The 17,377-nt window shown below is 53.9% G+C and overlaps 1 protein-coding gene across 3 annotated transcripts; it reads left to right on the top strand.

Annotated features, from left to right (window-relative positions):
- Brd2 (bromodomain containing 2) lies at nucleotides 1-11,419 on the top strand. Of its 3 annotated transcripts, none has more exons than XM_063239091.1 (13): nucleotides 1-425; nucleotides 2,339-3,567; nucleotides 4,895-5,198; nucleotides 5,805-5,942; nucleotides 6,856-6,994; nucleotides 7,075-7,289; nucleotides 7,385-7,759; nucleotides 8,253-8,381; nucleotides 8,586-8,837; nucleotides 8,966-9,231; nucleotides 9,984-10,288; nucleotides 10,490-10,612; nucleotides 10,708-11,419. In XM_063239091.1, the coding sequence occupies exons 2-13, from the start codon at nucleotides 3,542-3,544 to the stop codon at nucleotides 10,839-10,841; spliced, it is 2,406 nt and encodes an 801-aa protein (XP_063095161.1). In that variant the 5' UTR covers nucleotides 1-425; nucleotides 2,339-3,541; the 3' UTR covers nucleotides 10,842-11,419. The 3 variants fall into 3 exon arrangements, with proteins under 3 accessions (XP_063095161.1, XP_063095160.1, XP_013012176.2); XM_063239090.1 differs by lacking the exon at nucleotides 1-425 and adding an exon at nucleotides 1,976-2,130; XM_013156722.2 differs by lacking the exons at nucleotides 1-425; nucleotides 2,339-3,567 and adding an exon at nucleotides 5,437-5,524 and having other exon boundaries at nucleotides 5,009-5,198.
- Nucleotides 11,420-17,377: the final 5,958 nt, after the last annotated feature.

The raw sequence follows: 17,377 nt of genomic DNA, 5'->3' as shown, positions 1-17,377 counted from the left end.
TACCGAGAGGCTAGCGGGGGGGACGAGGTCGACGACGGCATGATAAGAAGCTGGAAATATGAAGCAGCAGCAGCGTTAGCGCCCTCTGGGCTGGAGACACAGGCCTGGGCCAAGCGGCGCCACTGGCCCCTCACACGACCCCCAGGAATATTCGGAAAACAAGCCCTCGTGGCTGGGAGCGGAGGAAGGGGGCGGCGGGCACGTGACCCAGGCAGCCAATCCGGAAGCTGCTGACGTGGCCGCGCGGCCGCGAAGCCCTCCCCACCCCCCCAGGCCGCTTGGGAAGGGAGGGGCGGGGGTTACGCCCCTCCCCCAACACTTGCTTCGGTTTCCGGGGGGGGGGGTTGACACCCCGGATTACATCCTCCCCCCGCACCCAGCCAAGGGCAACTCGGGAGCCCCCCCCGGAAATTTCCAGGATCCAGGTGAGAAGGGGCCCTAGGGGCGGAGAAGTTTTCTGCCATTTGGATGCCTCATCAGTGGTGGGGAGTCCGGGGGGATTGTTGGGGTTCAGAAAACAATCCTAAGAGAGGAGGACTTGTCCTTCAAACACTTCACAGCCAATAGGAGTGTGGAGGGGGGCAAGCAGGCGAGGGCCACTTGTGGGGGGAGGGGAATGGCCAACCTCGTGCCCATTGGAGGGCAAAGGGGCGAGGGCCGGCGTGTGCCCCCCTCGCGCGCGTCCCCTGGGGTTCGGGAACCCGGAGCCAGGTGAGGAGGGACCCCTCCGGGCGGCCGCGGGGAGGCTAGGCGCGGGCGTAGTGGCTTGCTTCCTCGTGGGTGCGAGGGCTGTGGACCTGGCAGCCAGGATGGGAGATAAGTGGCCCGACGCCCACCTCCCCGGGGACTCGGGGGACAGAGTCCCGGCCCCTTTGTGAGAGTGGGAGCCTGTGGCCCGCTCACAGCGCGGGGGGTGCGCCTCGAATCTCGGCGCGTGTGTGCATTCACGTGGGAGCAGCCCCTGGGGCCTCGGCGCGGGTGTCCGAGGTCCCACCCTGAGCAGAGCTTGGGGTCCGCCTGCTGCGGGAGCCATGCCCCAGGCGGGCGCTGGGAGGGGGCTCGGGACTGGACCTGCTCCCCAAGCTGCATGGCTCCCGAGGTCTCGGGTTTCTCCGGGTGGCCTCCTCCGTCCCCTCCCCCAGGCCCGAACAGATCGCTCCTTGTGTGCTGCGGGGGAGGCGGCGGAAAGGAGGGAAGAGTTACTTTTCCAAATTACTGAGCAGCAGTAGCCTCCCCGGTGACTCATATGGGGGAAGGGAGCGTGTGGGGAGCAGTGATTTTCCGGAATGCGGGAAGTGGGAGTCATGTCTGATTGCCCTGTCACCGAGCCCGGGGTCTTCCTAGCCCCCTCGAAGGGGCCTCCTGCTGGCCTGTACAGCCCGGGTGGGGCGAATCGGATCTGGAAGGCCAGGCCGCTGGGGGGAGGGGAGGCGGCCTGCAAAGTTGCTGTGTCATCGCCCTCCCTGCCGCAGCCACCAGGCGGGCCCTGGCCTGACCCTGGCGGGGGTGGGGGTTCCTCTTCCCCGGGCAGCCCACCCCCTCCCCCGTGGGGCCGAGGTTCGCGCTCCCGGACCTCTACGGAGGGACGGTGGCGGGGCTGCCGTGCGGAGACCTTTCCCAGGCCTTGGCGAGCCCCAGGCGGGCGAGGCTAGCCCTTTTGTCGCCAGCTGCGTTTAGCTTCCTTGCCCAGGCGCTCACGCCTGCCTGTGTTTGCTGTGCAGGGAAGGGAAGGAAGGGGCAGAGCCCAGGTAGCCAGGCAAGGCCTCAGCCCTGTGGGGCGGGGTGTCTTGGAGAGCTCGACCTTGGGCCCTGGCCGCGAGGCGGCCTCGCCATCTGGGAGGAAGCGGTGGGGGAAGGGAGCGGTGGGGGAGGGGGCGAGCCCGCACTCCGGAACGACTGCTGCCCCTCCTCGGAGGCGGGCGGCCCGGGGGAGGGGAGGGGAGGGGAGGTGCAGCCGCCGCCTCCGCGCCCTCCTCCCTGTGCTGACCGAGGGACGCGCCGCGCCGTGGGGAGCACTGCGGCCCGGGGGAGGGGGCGCCCCGTGCACACGCACTCCGGGGGCGCTTCCGCGCCCTCGCCCTGGCAGGACGATCTCCGCTCGGGCCAGAGGCCGGCCTCGAGTGTGACGAGGTGGGTTCGTGGGGCGGCGGTAGGCGCGGGGCTGGGGCAGGTGTTTGGCTGAGGACCCGCCGGTGTCGGGGCAGTGTTTTGCTTTGGACTGCAGTGGCCGGGAATGGGGTCGGGACCTGGCGGGCTGTTGGCATTGGGACCTCGGGGCCTAACGCAGAGGTACAGGCGGCGGCGGCTAAGATGGCGCCTTTCTCCCTTCTCTTTGCAGATTCCCCGCCAGCGCCTCCCTGCCGGGAAGCGCGGCCCACGGCCACACCCCTAGCGGCTGGGGACGCCCACGCGGCCCCGCCTGGCTCCGGCCGCAGCGCCCACCCGCCGAGCTGGGCTGTCTCCAAGAGTTTAAGGACTTCGCGGAAGCGGCTCCGGGGACATGGCTCGTGCACTGCTGCCAGACTGCTCTCCCCGGAGTCGCGGGACTACAGGAGCGGCCAACTGACCCGGGGAGAAGCCGGGCGGCCGCTTCCCAGCGGGCCTATGCAGCACTCTTCTGCCCGGTGACTGACGCCTGGAAAATGAAGTCCGTGACGTCATCGGCTCGGCCGACCAATGGAAGAAGCTCCCGCGGACAGACGTTCCTCCCCTTTCCACTGGGCCTCCTTATGCGCGTGAGCGAGCACGCGCGCGCGGAGGGGGTGGGGGAAATCTCCAGTCGGGTGGCGCGCATGAGCAGCGAAGCTCCGCCCCCCCGCCTATATATAAAGGGCTGGCGCCGGGCTCGGCGGCGCCATTTCGTGCTGGAGTGGAGCAGCCTCTAGAACGACCTGGAGGATTCTGCCAACCGGTACAGAGCCTTCGAGTCGTCCGGGGCCGCCATTACAATCCACGTCCATCCGCTTGGAAATGGCCTTCGTCTCGGCCTATGACCGGTCCCGGCGGACAGTACAGACCCCTTAGAAGCCCCTGAAGCTCCCCTTTTTCGGGCCCCGCCCAGTTCTCGGAGTCTGTGCACCCCCTCTACTCCGCCCTCAAGAGGATTTCAAAGATGGAGGCGGCGGCTCCATAAACCACTTTCCGTGTTCATCCGCCGCCATCCGAGGTCGCACCAGGACCTTGCCCGCGGCGCACGGCCCCGACGGGAAGAGGGAGCCCCTGCAGACGGACGGCGGGCCGTATTGACGAAGGTGTCGGGGATCGGGGGCTGTCGGGGTCTGGAGAGCCGATCCCTTGGACAGCGCGTCTCGCCGAGGCCGCCGCCATTTTCTCGCCGCCCGCCGCCTGCGGAGCGCGCCAAGCTGTCGGAGGAGCGGCGGCGGAAAGGCTCGGTGCCGGCCCAGCGGGAAGCGCGTCGTCTGGAGGCCGAGGGCTGCGGCCTCCCCCCACTTCCCGGGTTATGCTGGGCCGGGCGGTGAGGGGAACCGAGGCCACCCGGACTTTACGCGGCTGAGGGAGGCGCCGGTTCCCCGCGATCAAGATGCTGCAAAACGTGACTCCCCACAAGTAGGTCCCCGCGATCCGGGACGGGACGGGGCGGGGGGCTGAGCGGCCGCGCGGTCCCTGGGCGCCGGCCAGGGCAGCTGTCAGTGCTTGCCCGGCTCCTGCCGGGGTCACTGCTGACCGAGTCTGGCAGGGCCGCGGCGGTGGCAGATCGTAGTAGGGATGGGCGATTTTTCAAGGGGTCAGGCAGGTCTTGCGGGCCTGGTCACTGGCGTGGTGTTTAGGGGGTTTCGTGGCCACCCCTGGTGCCCTGTCGCGTTGCCATGGTGACAGCTTCGTGAATTGGCAGCGGGGATTCCCAGGTTGGGCTAGAGGGACCATCTTTCCGTCCTGGGAGTTCCTCTGACCGTAGTTTGTCGTGCAGTTTCTGCAGCCCTGTAACGGCTGCATGGGGGCTCTGTGTTTGGTTTCTTGGGGGGATGCTCTTGACAGCGAGTGCGTTTAGGGCGGGAGGGTGGAGCTAAGGCTCCTTTGAGCTCTTCGGATGTAAACAATGAGATCTCGGTGTAGTGTCTTTACGGGTCTGGAAAACACCTGGTCCCGAAGAGGACCCGGGTGAGGCTGAACCTGAGCCGCTTGCGGCCTTGGGGTTCCGAGGTGCTGCAGCGGGTACTGTTGGTGGGGCTGTGCATTTCTTGCAGGGAGCAAGGGGGTTGCTGGCTCTAGGTGGTTGGTTGTTGGGTGGCTCGCTCTTTTGAAGAGCTGGCACTTAATTTAGATTGTGATGGATGGCGAATGTTCCCTTGTCAGAATTTTTGGTTGTGTATTGTTGGTATACTTCTGGTTATATATTCTTGGTGTATTTTTGGCTAGTTTTCAGTCCGTTTTGTGTTGTGGTGTAATTGGCCTCCGAGGATTACCTCTTTTACCCAGATGGATTCTTAGTTATCTTATCAGCATTTTATGAAGTTTTTCTCCATACTTTGTTCCCTTCCTCTTTCTCACCGGCTTCCCTCAGGCTCAACCACCATGGCAACCACCAAACCCCTTGTGAGGAGGAAGCTTGAGTTTTCAGCCCCACCCGTTTTGCTTAAGATCCATCCCGAAGGGCTGTAGTTCTCAGGTGTTGTGCCATCTTAGAGATTTTGTTTTAATCCAACAGAGCTCACCAGGTTTCACAAGGTGGGAACTAGGTTTAGGTGTGCTAAAAATAAGACAAAAAGAGCGCAGTGGGCAGCAGCAGAAGCCGCATAGATTGTTTGGGTATTGAATAAGCTTAGTCACTCATACTAGATCGGTAGCCTGGATTTATTTGGTACATGGTGCAAATGACATATTTTTCTTGATTCGGTGAGATTAACAGGGCTAATTTTGTTTCCCATCTTTACAGGCTCCCTGGGGAAGGGAATGCAGGGTTATTGGGACTGGGTCCAGAGGCAGCAGCGCCAGGGAAAAGGATCCGAAAGCCTTCTCTATTGTATGAGGGGTTTGAGAGCCCTACAATGGCTTCGGTGCCAGCTTTGCAACTGACCCCTGCCAACCCACCACCCCCTGAGGTGTCCAATCCAAAAAAACCAGGACGAGTAACCAACCAGCTGCAGTACCTCCACAAGGTGGTGATGAAGGCTCTGTGGAAACACCAGTTTGCATGGCCATTCCGACAGCCTGTGGATGCTGTCAAACTCGGTCTGCCGGTGAGTAGAGACTGAGGTTGGGAGTGGTGGGAGTGAATGAGTCTGTGTGAGTGTGTGGGCTGGGGTGGGCTCCTAGTGTAGGTGCTGCGGCCCCTAGGGACTTCCCTTTTTCCCTTGTAGGGTAGATCACTACCAGAGCTCTAGATTCTCGGTGCTTGTTCCAAACACTTTTATTTTGGCATCTTTCATTGTGCCCTCCATGTGTCCTTAACTTTTGTGCCCTGGCTCCATTTTACAGATTCCCACCCCAGGTTGGGAGAGGACCACGGTGGCCAAAATTCTTAGCTTCTTTCCCTCATGCAGTCCATGGATAGCCAATCCCAGAGGTAATGTCACAGGATGGGAAGTTGCCAGAGTGGATGGATGGAAGGTGGGTGGTTAGGGAAAGCAGTAGGGCCTTCCGGTGGGCATTAAGAATTCTTTTTTTTTTTTTTTCTTTTGTCCTGTAGTTTAATGGGGGCCGCAGTCAAGGGAACTATGTAGTTCCTTGTCTAGGGAATATGTGTGTGTGTGTGAGTGTGTGCTTGCCCAGGCTCTTGGGGTCAAGTTTTGTCTAAACTAGGCATTTAATTTTTAGTGGTTCTGATGTAGCATATCTTTATTTAGGATTATCACAAAATTATAAAACAACCGATGGACATGGGTACTATTAAAAGAAGACTAGAAAACACCTATTACTGGGCTGCGTCAGAATGTATGCAGGATTTTAATACCATGTTCACCAACTGTTACATTTACAACAAGGTGAGTTTTTTGGTGGCTCCTTACTAGTTGAAGTAATACTTGGATTCCCTTTAAGAATTTTTTAAGTGTCTGTCACTACAAAAAGTGTTAACTGAATAGTCATGGTCTGTCTTATTTTTTTCTTATTGCTGAGACAATGAGAGAAACACTGCCCAACACCCAAAATTAAGGAAAGAAAGATGTATTTATTTAGCTCACTATTTTGGAGGGTTTTAGTCCATCAGCTGACTCCAAGGCAGGGTGGGATGGTGGGGGGAGGGGGGATGCTTCAAGGCAGCAGCCACAGCCAGCCTCTTCCTTCCTTACTGTAAGCAGGCTACACCCCATGGAGGGATGTAGCACTCACACCATCTGTGTGCCCTCAGTTGAGGATACTACAAAGTAAGGACCTTGGACTCCTGCTGAATCACTTTAATTTTCTGACCTTCTCAAATTGACACAATGAACAACATCCTAGAGTGGTAAGGGCTCTTCCTCTGCACCCCAAGACAGCTGTCCAGTCACTTGGCTAAGCTGCTAGACTTCCAGAGTTGACACAATGTATCTGTTATAACAAAGTTTAAAAATCCAGAGTTCTAAATGGTGTTGTCAGATGCCAATGTGGCTTTTCAGAACTTGGTAGTCAAAGGTTACTGAAGTAGAAGGTATAAATGGTGGTGGTGGTGTCCCTGCTGTTAGAAAGGTCCAGAAACCTGAATAGAGCAGGAACTGTTTTTCTTATCAGCTGTCATTGTTTTAAGCTTGGGACATCAGGGGCCATGTACATTTTCCTCACAGAAAGTAGAAATGGGTGTCTTGGCCTGGTCTAGCACTTGAAGGCAGTGTTGATGCCCTGGGGTGGGAAATTGATGGTGTCTTAATTTCTGCTGGGACTGTATTTGAACTTTTGTTACATTGTGTTTTGTATCTCTAGCCCACTGATGACATCGTCCTGATGGCACAAACACTGGAAAAGATCTTCCTACAGAAAGTGGCATCAATGCCACAAGAAGAACAAGAGCTTGTGGTGACCATCCCTAAGAACAGCCATAAGAAGGGGGCCAAGTTGGCAGGTAGGAAGAGTGGAACATTTGCAGACAGACCTGAGGATGGGAAAGAGCAGCAAAACTTGATAGTTGTTCTCTGTTTCTAGCGCTCCAGGGCAGTATCACAAGTGCCCATCAGGTGCCTGCCGTTTCCTCTGTGTCACATACTGCCCTGTATACACCACCCCCTGAGTTACCTACCACTGTCCTCAACATTCCCCACCCGTCGGTCATCTCTTCTCCTATCCTCAAGACCCTGCATTCTGCTGGACCGCCACTCCTTGCTGTCTCTGCAGCTCCTCCAGCTCAGCCCCTGGCCAAGGTACAGAAGAAGGGGTTTATTTTGAATGGGGGAAGGAAAGGATTTTAGTCAGATGAACCTGGAGTAAGACGCTCCTGTGTTGGTTTTCTTCGCAGAAAAAAGGGGTTAAACGGAAAGCAGATACTACCACCCCTACACCGACAGCCATCCTGGCCCCTGGCTCTCCAGCGAGCCCTCCCGGTAGTCTTGAGCCTAAGGCAGCACGTCTTCCCCCCATGCGTAGAGAGAGTGGCCGCCCCATCAAGCCCCCACGCAAAGACTTGCCTGACTCTCAGCAGCAGCACCAGAGCTCTAAGAAAGGGAAGCTCTCGGAACAGTTGAAACATTGCAACGGCATCCTGAAGGAGTTGCTCTCTAAGAAGCATGCTGCCTATGCCTGGCCTTTCTATAAACCAGTGGACGCTTCTGCTCTTGGCCTGCATGACTACCATGACATCATTAAGCACCCCATGGACCTCAGCACTGTCAAGGTACCCACTGCATGGGGCAGATGGGATGCTCAGGCAGTGATTGGAACCTGGGGATCAATAAAACAATATTCATGTATCCTAATGGACACACAGCTGTCTTTCATTCTTGGTGTTTTACCTTTGTGAAGGGTAGAACATGTCACGTACTCTGAAATGTATATTGAAATTTGTATTATAATAATGGGTTTCCATGTTGTCACAGCAGCACTGCTCATGGTGTAGTGTTGGGTTAGGGAAGTTAAAGGGGTGGGAGTTCAGGGAACACTTCCTGTCACTTAGAAATGGTTTCTTTTTCTAGACAGGTTCCTTTTTCTAGACCTAGGTCTTTCTTCAACTCACCCAAATTGCTTTGACCTCAAACTTGAACCACAGGGCACAGACCCTGGAGGTCACCCCTACTGTTGTCTCAAGAGGGCTCTCGAGGTGTCTGGGGTTGGCAGGGAAAGGTGAGTCTCTCTGCCTGTGCAGCTTCTGATGCTGCCTCCTTCTGCAGCGGAAGATGGAGAACCGTGATTACCGGGATGCACAAGAGTTTGCTGCTGACGTGCGGCTTATGTTCTCCAACTGCTATAAGTACAACCCTCCGGACCACGATGTTGTGGCTATGGCACGAAAGCTGCAGGTGAGTGGAAAGGCTGAAGTTTATAGAGAACAAGGAGGTGCACTTTGGTAATCTGTGGCACATCCTTGATGTGGGGACCTTCTGTTGCCAACATCTGCAAGTCCCAGTCTGACGCAAACTGGGGCTCTAATGGTGGGTGATTGGGGATGGGTTGTCAGGCTCTGTGCTTGCATAGTTCTGAGTCTTGTCTGTCTGTCTCTGTAGGATGTATTTGAGTTCCGGTATGCGAAGATGCCAGATGAGCCACTGGAACCCGGGCCTTTACCAGTGTCTACTGCCCTGCCCCCGGGGCTGGCCAAGTCCTCTTCAGAGTCCTCCAGTGAGGAAAGCAGCAGTGAGAGCTCCTCTGAGGAAGAGGATGAGGAGGATGAGGAGGATGAAGAAGAGGAAGAGGAGAGCGAAAGCTCTGACTCAGAGGAAGAAAGGGCTCATCGCCTGGCCGAGCTGCAAGAACAGGTACTTTACCTGAGGTCTTGGTGGGTAAGAGGGTCACGCCATGTCTTGGTGGCCCTCATCATCCTCCTCTTGGTCTAGTTTCACTTTATTTATATGTTACTCTTTGTGTCTAACCCCTCTTCCCCCAGCTTCGGGCAGTGCATGAACAACTGGCTGCTCTGTCCCAGGGCCCAATATCTAAGCCCAAGAGGAAGAGAGAGAAAAAGGAAAAAAAGAAGAAACGGAAGGCGGAGAAGCATCGAGGCCGAGCTGGGGCTGATGATGACGACAAGGGCCCTCGGGCAGCCCGGCTGCCGCAGCCCAAGAAGTGCAAGAAAGCAAGTGGCAGCGGGGGTGGCAGTGCTGCTACACTGGGCGCCCCTGGCTTCGGGCCCTCGGGAGGAAGTGGCAGCAAGTGAGTTTTAATAGATAGGGTGCAGACTAGTTTGGGGTGGTGTGTTGTGTTTTGTTTGGGGTTTCCCTCCCTCCCTGTTTCTACCTAGGGGATGCCATCGCCCACTCTTCTCTAAACTAGAGTCATTGAACTTTGTAACTGGCCAGGCCACTAACACAGCAGGCTTTGAGGGCCATAGATGACAGGTTTAACTCCGACACACATTGTAAAAGCAGCCATTGGTAGTCCGTAGGTAAGGAGGAAGACTGTTCCTTTGAACTTGGTTTACTTAGGAAAACAAGTGGCTGGCCAAAAGTGTCTGTAGAGTGGACCAGTTTGCCTATTCTAAATGACCATAGGGCTGTGGGTTCCCGCCCACATAGTGTTTACTTTTCGTATGCTTTAGGAGACAGGAAAATGGTATACCTCATGAGACCTAGATGAGTCCCAATCGTTAGATGCTTGACATGAGGGGCTGGGGATTTAGCTCAGTGGCATAAGCGCCTGCCTTGCAAGCAGGCAGTCGTGAGTTCGATCCCTGGTACCGGTAAAAAGGAAAAAGACCAAAAAAAAAATGCTTGACATGAAAGCGGTGAAATAAGATGCCCTGCTCTCCAGTGGTGTGGTGGCCTGGTACCTTACTGCAGAAACACTGCGCTGCAGATAGGAAGTGAGGGTGACTGGGTTGAGTAGTGGGGGCACGTTAGAAGGGACCAGTGATTTTTTTTTTTATTTTTTTCTTTCCCAAGCTGGTAATTTTCTTCTGCCCACAGGCTACCCAAAAAGTCCACAAAGGCAGCCGCACCTGCGCTGGCCACTGCTTATGACTCAGAAGAGGAAGAAGAAAGCAGACCCATGAGCTACGATGAGAAGCGGCAGTTGAGCCTGGACATCAACAAATTACCTGGAGAGAAGCTGGGTCGGGTCGTGCATATAATCCAAGCCAGGGAGCCGTCCTTGCGAGACTCGAACCCAGAGGAGATTGAGATTGACTTTGAAACCCTCAAACCATCCACGCTTAGAGAGCTTGAGCGCTATGTCCTTTCCTGCCTACGGAAGAAGCCCCGGAAACCTTATAGTGAGTACGAAACAGGTGCCACAGGGGGTGAGCCCAGCCCGCAGGCCTCTGGTTCTCGGGACAGGGCTGAGGGTGGGAGCTGTGGGGTGGGTGCAGCGCTGTCAGGGTCTCAGCGCATAATGTGGCCATCTTGGGGCCCGTACCTTTGGGATTCCCATGGCAGCCTTAGTGAACCCAACCCTGTTACCTTTGTTTCCTTAGCCATTAAGAAACCTGTGGGAAAGACAAAGGAAGAATTAGCTTTGGAAAAGAAGCGGGAACTAGAAAAGCGGTTACAGGATGTCAGTGGGCAGCTCAACTCCACCAAAAAGCCCCCCAAGAAAGGTGAGTAGTCCTGAAGCTGCTGCAGACTACTGCTTTTTCTCGGTAACAAATGAAAGAACAGGCTTTTACATCAGATGTTCAACTTTGTCCCGCAGCAAGTGAGAAAACGGAGTCCTCATCTGCACAACAAGTAGCAGTGTCCCGCCTCAGCGCTTCCAGCTCCAGCTCCGATTCCAGCTCCTCCTCCTCGTCCTCCTCGTCAGACACCAGTGATTCAGACTCAGGCTAAGGGGCCAAGCCCTGGGGCAGGAAGGCTCCGCAGGACCGGACCCCTGTACCACCCTGCCCCACCCTGCCTCCTTCCTGTGCTGTGACGCCTCATCTCACCCCTCCTTCCCCCTCTATAGGAGAGCCTGCTCTGCAGGGGGGAGGGATGCAGGGGCATTTGCGAAGGAGGGATTGAAGAATAAGACTGAACTCCCAGCCTGTTGGGGTGGGAGTGACCTCGGACACAGCGCCTTGTCCTGTCTGCAGTGGTGGGGGGCAGAGACCCTCATAGGAGGTTACCTGAGGCCACGGCCACCCTGTTTGCTTCTGAGGCCCTGTTTTGAGATTGTTCGTTCTAATTTATTTTAAGCTAGATGAGGTTTTGGGGTAGCGCCGTGGTCTCCCTCCCCTCCATGGGGAGGGGAGAAAGGGGATCTCCTTTTTTTTTTACATTGACTTTTTTTTTCTACTCTTGTTTTTCCCCTTTTCCTTCCGCTCCATTTGGGGCCCTGGGGTTTCAGTCATCTCCCCATTTGGTCCCCTGGAGAGTCTTTCTTTGTCTCTTAATTCTAACTTGTAAATAAAGAAAATATTATTCGAGTTTTGAGTTTATCTTGGTAACATTTCTTTCTGTTCTTCAAAAGGAGCATCAGGAATGTCTCTGGGCCTTGGCAGTTTAGTTCCCATGGTGCTGGGGATGGAACGGGGAGGACCGTGAGTGAGGGTCAGAAGTCTTCGCATTGAGCCCCTGTCCAGAAGTTTTCAGAAAAGTGTTCATGAAAGGAACATCTGTAGTATCCTCTTTGGGCTGTTTTTAAGCTACTGGTTGGTTAACTCTTAGAAATAAATGCTATTGGCATTTTTGTATGAAGTGTCCAAGATAACCATTTGAGTCTGGTTTTCTGAGCTTTGCATGAAAGAAGCAGGTTCCAACCTTAAATCAGTGCTTTCTATCCCCAGCCCAGTTTTTAAAAAGTGCAGGGTGGTGGTGCTGGGGCAGTTGTTTTAGTCCAGAGAAGGTGTGAATGTGGCCAGAAGAATCAGTCACTCCAGCCTGCAGGTGGCAGCGCTGTGGTGGTGGGAAAGGGGTGAGTGCTTGAAGATTTCCCCCAAGAGAGCCAGGTCAGCCAGACGCAGCCAAAGTCACCAGGTGAGAAATCTCACCGTGCACTTAGTATATTTTAGGCACTCTCAAAGCACTTCGTAATGCTCTCGTTGCTGTGAAGCCTGTTAACCCCGGCCAATGGGTACAGGAATGAGACAGGCTTGTGTGACTTAACCCAAGTCAACAGCTGGCAGTGGTAGAAAGTGAGGGCTGGACCCTGGTGCCTGGCCTCCAGTCCACATTCATAGGTACAGCACTGGATGTGGGGCAAGGCTGTCCCCCCTGGAATCTGCAGAGTCCTGAGGTCGCCCTGTTGAACGTAGAGAGCAGTTAAAACTGGAGTGGGCATCTCAGGCAGCACAGCAGGCAGGTGACTGATGGGCTTGGGAGCACCTAGGGGATGAAGTAGGTGGACCTGGCTTTTAAGGTTGTTATCAATGCTTCCTAGAGTGACAAGACACAGAAACATGTGAGCGGAGGCCTGGTGCTCACTGCAGTGTCCCCCATGAGTCCCTCATCAGGAGGCCTGCTGGGTGCACGGGAAAGCTGTGGTTCCAGGACCCAAGGTGCAGGGGAAGATGGCGCCTCCAGAGAAACAAGCTGTCCCCATTTGTACCAACCTCCCTTGAGTGGGTCTTCCTGGACATTTGTTGCTCAAGTTGACACGGTCACCATCATGCAGCCATACTCGGCACTGTGCACTGAGGGAGCAGAGTGTAGTTATGGATACTGTCCCTCCCGGGCCAGCGCAGCTTTCCTGGGGCAGTCTAGGGGGGCCGCAGGGGGCCAGGGGGCTGAGGGACTTGCAAACCCCACTGAAGACTGGAAGGTTTTGGTGCCATCTGTTGGCTGTGTGTGTTCTCTATGACTTCCTCCTAAGGGCACATTTGTCACTTTTTCTTTGCTTATTTTTTTATTTGATTTGATTTTTTTTGAGACAGGGCCTTGCTGTGCAGTCCAGGCTGGCCCTGAGCTCATGGCAATCCTGCCGCATCCTCCTGAGGGCTGGGATTGCAGGCATGCGCCACCACAGCTAGCCTTTCCTTCCTTTCATATCCTCTGACTTGAAATGCGCAGCTCCTCTTTCCTGATGCAGAGGGTAGGGGACCACCGGCGTTTTCACTTTGTCTCTTGGACCCAAGGCCTCAATCTTCCTCACGGTCGGTCGTGGTCTTCCTGTCCTTAGCCGTCTCTAAACAGTGTCAACTGTCCTGCCTGTGACCACTCCACCTGTAAAGTATGGTGTGTCTGTCAGGTTACAGGAATGCTCTCCTGTAACTGCGATGTCCCTTAGGTTCACGCCACTCACCGTGGCCAGAACAGACCTCATCTTTCTGCAGACTACCCTCAGCAAGTTCTCTGAGAGCGACACTCCCAGAGCTTGCCGGGCACATATGTAGAGCATCTTCAGTCTTCGTAAGATCCCCAAGAGGTGGGCACTCGCCATTCTGTAGGTGAAGAAACCAGAGTCTCAATGGTTCCACAGCACACCAGGAGCTGAGCCAGGGTGGCTACTGGGTCTTCCATTTCCCGTCACCTGAGCCAGTGACCCGGCCTGGCTCCTCCCCGCTGTGCGTCCCATCGGGCTGCCTTCAGGCATCTGGGGGCCAGCCACCTCGTCCCTCATAAGCACCTACATTTTCGGGTAAGAGAGGGGCCCTGTTGTGCCAGCGAGACCTTATGCTGTGATCCGCGTGGCCATCTGGGTCCTGAGAGGGAGGTGATGGGAGATTAAGGAAAAAAATGAGCATGTAATAAAAGGAAAATTGGGACCAGGTGGGACCTGAGCTGTCTGGTGGAGAGGCACCCACGGCCCAGCGTGGGCTGTCTTCATTCACAACACAGTGAAAGGGGAAAGCCAGCCAGGGAGTCAAAAGTGCAAGAATTTGTGCTTTGCTGAGAACACAAAGCGAAACATTCTTGGAGTGGCAGTCACCAGGGAGGAGCACCAAGGCCAGACACCTGCTGGACCGGCCTCGTCCAGCCCCATGGAGGGCGCTGACCTCCAGCCCAGCCGCTCCCGCAACCTTACCTCAGCCAGAGGCGGTCAGCGGGGCGCAAGACCAGCGCTAAGCTTAAAGTAGCTGTGTGCTTTCCTAGAGAGCTGATACTCTTTAAAAAGTATTTCTCACTTCTCTGCTGACGAGGGCGCTGCTGATGTCCTCAGGGGAGTCGAGGCTGGAGGAGAAGGGATAAGCTCTGCGCCAGGTTTGGGGCGGGAGTGGCGTGTGACCGCTGCTCTTCCCTGAGCTGCAGACTTCAGCCAGTCCGAGAGTTACTGAGACTCCGCAGGCCGCGGCTAATCAGTAAGTACCTTCCTGTCTTCTGCCTCAGCAGTTCGTATTGGAACTGGCTGCCCTGAAAAGGCAGACTGCAGAAACACAAGGGTTTCTCCAAGAGCGATACCAGCTTGGTCCCCAGCCAGCTTTTGTTTCTTATCCAGAATTGCCACTAAAAAAAAAAAAAGTTTGCAATGCTACCCATCTTTGCCTTCTGTCAAGATTGTACAGAAATTTCTCAAGGTTTTCTAAGTTTGCTCATCTGCTTTTGACTCATAACCCCAGGGAAACGAACGCTGAAATGTTGTCAATAGCTTGGCTGTGACACAGGCTGGGAAGCTGGGCCTCCTCCAGGGCGGTGGGAGACACAGCCACGGTTGCCATCACAGACTTTACATCCTCAATTTGGAAAAGTGCCAGCGCTCTCCAGTCGCCCGCACCCTGGCCCTGTGTCTGGCTTCTGCATAGCCTCCTGCCTTCCATAAAGAACTGCTCCACTTGGCCCCCACCTCCTTGATGGCCTCACTGACATGGCGCTGGAACTCCAATAACGCCCAGCTTCCCCTTCGAACCGTGCATTTTGCTTTGGACCTGTTTCTAGCCACCATGACCCAACCCGCTGAGGCGCTGCTGTTGAATCTGTGTCCCTGCTCCAGCTGACCCCTGCTGTGCTCACGCCCTTCCGTCCCCCCACTGCACCCGGCTGGATGGCTCTTCACATGCGGCTTCTGCCTGAGACTGACCTGTGCTGTAGAAAAACTATTCCCCCGCCCTGGTCCAACGAGTAGCTGAAGGATGGTGAGGAAATGGGAGGACACAGGAGCACTCGTCCCACAAGTGGAATGAGGAAAACCCCATGACAGCTTTTGCTCTGTGAAGTGGAACAGAGCTGAGTGTGAATGACCCACATCGGGGCAGTGAATCTGAACGGTAGCTATGGGCATTGGCCACCTTCCTCCACATACCTTCGGGCTTGGCGCAGGCGCTGGGCCTCTGGTGAAGGAAGGAACCCGGGGGACCCCGGTGAGAAGAGGTAGATGTACAGGAAGCTGGGGTGGGGAGGTGTGCCGCTGGGCTTGTACTGACCTGTGAAGAGCATCACACATTCCACACTGACTCCATTTTTATTGTTTTTATTCTTTGTTTTCTGTTTGAGATCATAATAAAGTCTCAATGAGAGAAGCAAAAATTATAAAACTTGGTTTTGTTTGTTTAGAACTGAGCAGTTCTTTTGTTTGTTTGTACTAGGGATTGAACCCAAAGCCTTTGCATGGAGCCACACCCCCAACACTTTAAAATTTATTTTAAGACAGGGTCCCACCAAGTCACTGCACTGTCCAGCCTGGGATCAAATTTGAGATTCTCCTGCCTCAGCTTCCCAGAGTGCTGGAATTACTGGCATAGCCACTGTGCTCAGCTACATGTTAGTATTTTCACAATTGAATTTAGCTCTTGGTGTACTTTGGATGTCTGTAGTCAGCATCATGGTAACTTCTGACTATAGAGCATTATTTTTCGAAGGATAAGACATTGGTGAAGCAATTGTAGGACTTCCAAGATGAGATGAGCTTGTGCTTCGAACCCTTGAAAAAAACTCATGTGTGTATTTAATTATCATGCAATGGAACAAATTAAAAGCATTGTACTTTATTTTACTTTAAACTATTTAAATAGTATTTAAATTATAAGATATCTATTACAGAATAGTAATTATTCAATAGATATCATACATCAACTAATAGATTCAGGGACCCAACGATTTCATTTAATTTCCTACTATTTTCAAGTATAGAATAACAGTACAAACACACAAAAATTTCCAAGCCAGGCATGGTGGTACACACCTGTAATCCCCACGCTTGGGAGGTTGAGGCAGGAGGATCATGGTGTGTTCAAAGTCAACTTGGAATAGCAAAAGCCTATTGTTTTCTCTCTCTCTCTCTCTCTCTCTCTCTCTCTCTCTCTCTCTCTTTTTATAATTTTATCGGTACCGGGGATCGAACTTACGACCGCCTGCTTACAAGGCAGGTGCTTACGCCGCTGAGCTAAATCCCCAGCCCCTAAAAGCCTATTGTTTAAAAAAATAAAAATAAAAAACAACTTAATGCAGAAAACCTGGAAAAAGTACAAAGAATACATTCACACATACCTATCACCCAGCTTCGATAACTCATGATTCTGCCATATTTGCCTCAGTTCAGTGTGTGCTGTTTGTGCACTCTGTGTGTCCTGACGCATGTCAAACTAAAGATGTCTTGCTACACAACCACAGAACCAAGCAAACTTGAAAACAGCCCCTTCTATCATTGATAGTCAGTTTATACTCAAGGTCCCCAGTTTGCTTCCAATGTTTTCTTATTTTCTTCCAGGTAGCACCAAGACTCATTCCCTAAACTTAGCTATGTCTTTTAATCTCCGCCCTTCTCTTTTGGGGGCCCTGGGTCTCCTTCTTAGTAGTCCAGGCTGGCCTTGCCCTCACTGCTAGCCCAGGCACGGTAGGTGCTACCACCCCTGGCATCTATGTTGTGTTTTTTAAAGAGACCAGGTCCATTACAGAATATCCCACATTTCAAATCTTGTAATTGTTACATTATGGTTCCCTTGACATCTCTCTCTGTTGATTTTCCCATGGAGTAGAACCTGGGGTAACACTTGCTTATATTCCAGTTGAAGATTTCGTAGATGATGCTGTGTTCTTCACATGTGATAAATATCTTGCTGCATTGTGGTGGTGCCGGCCAGATTCTCCTGTAAAAGCAACTTTTCCCTGTTGTTAACAACAAAGTATCTATGGGCCAGTTCCCCCCATATACCCTGCTAATGGTTTAGCATTTCCGATACCTTCCCCGAATCAGTAATCAGACTAGGTTTGCAAAAAGCTGAGCTTTACAAGTCCTGTTATTTTTTCCACATTTACCAGCCGGCACTCACTTGGAAGACAGAGCCTTTCTCTCCGTACACCGCAGGTTCCTTCTGAAAGGGCGGGCCACGTGGTTACTTTCCTTGGTCATCAACTTCCTTGTGTGTAAGGAATTAGAATTCACATCCAGCGGGGACAGGAAAGGGTTACTGTTCCCTGCTCTTTTATTTGATTATTAACAGGGACCCAGGGATTCATGTGCTTAAACATCTTAACGTGTCCTGGACATGGCTCTGCTCATCTGTGGACACTGC

Source organism: Cavia porcellus, unplaced genomic scaffold, assembly GCF_034190915.1.
Source record: "Cavia porcellus strain 051 isolate PalLab524CR breed Dunkin Hartley unplaced genomic scaffold, mCavPor4.1 scaffold_28, whole genome shotgun sequence".
Taxonomy (NCBI): Eukaryota; Metazoa; Chordata; class Mammalia; order Rodentia; family Caviidae; genus Cavia; species Cavia porcellus.
Note: the sequence above shows the minus strand (reverse complement) of the source record. Positions and strands in the feature narration are given on the sequence as shown.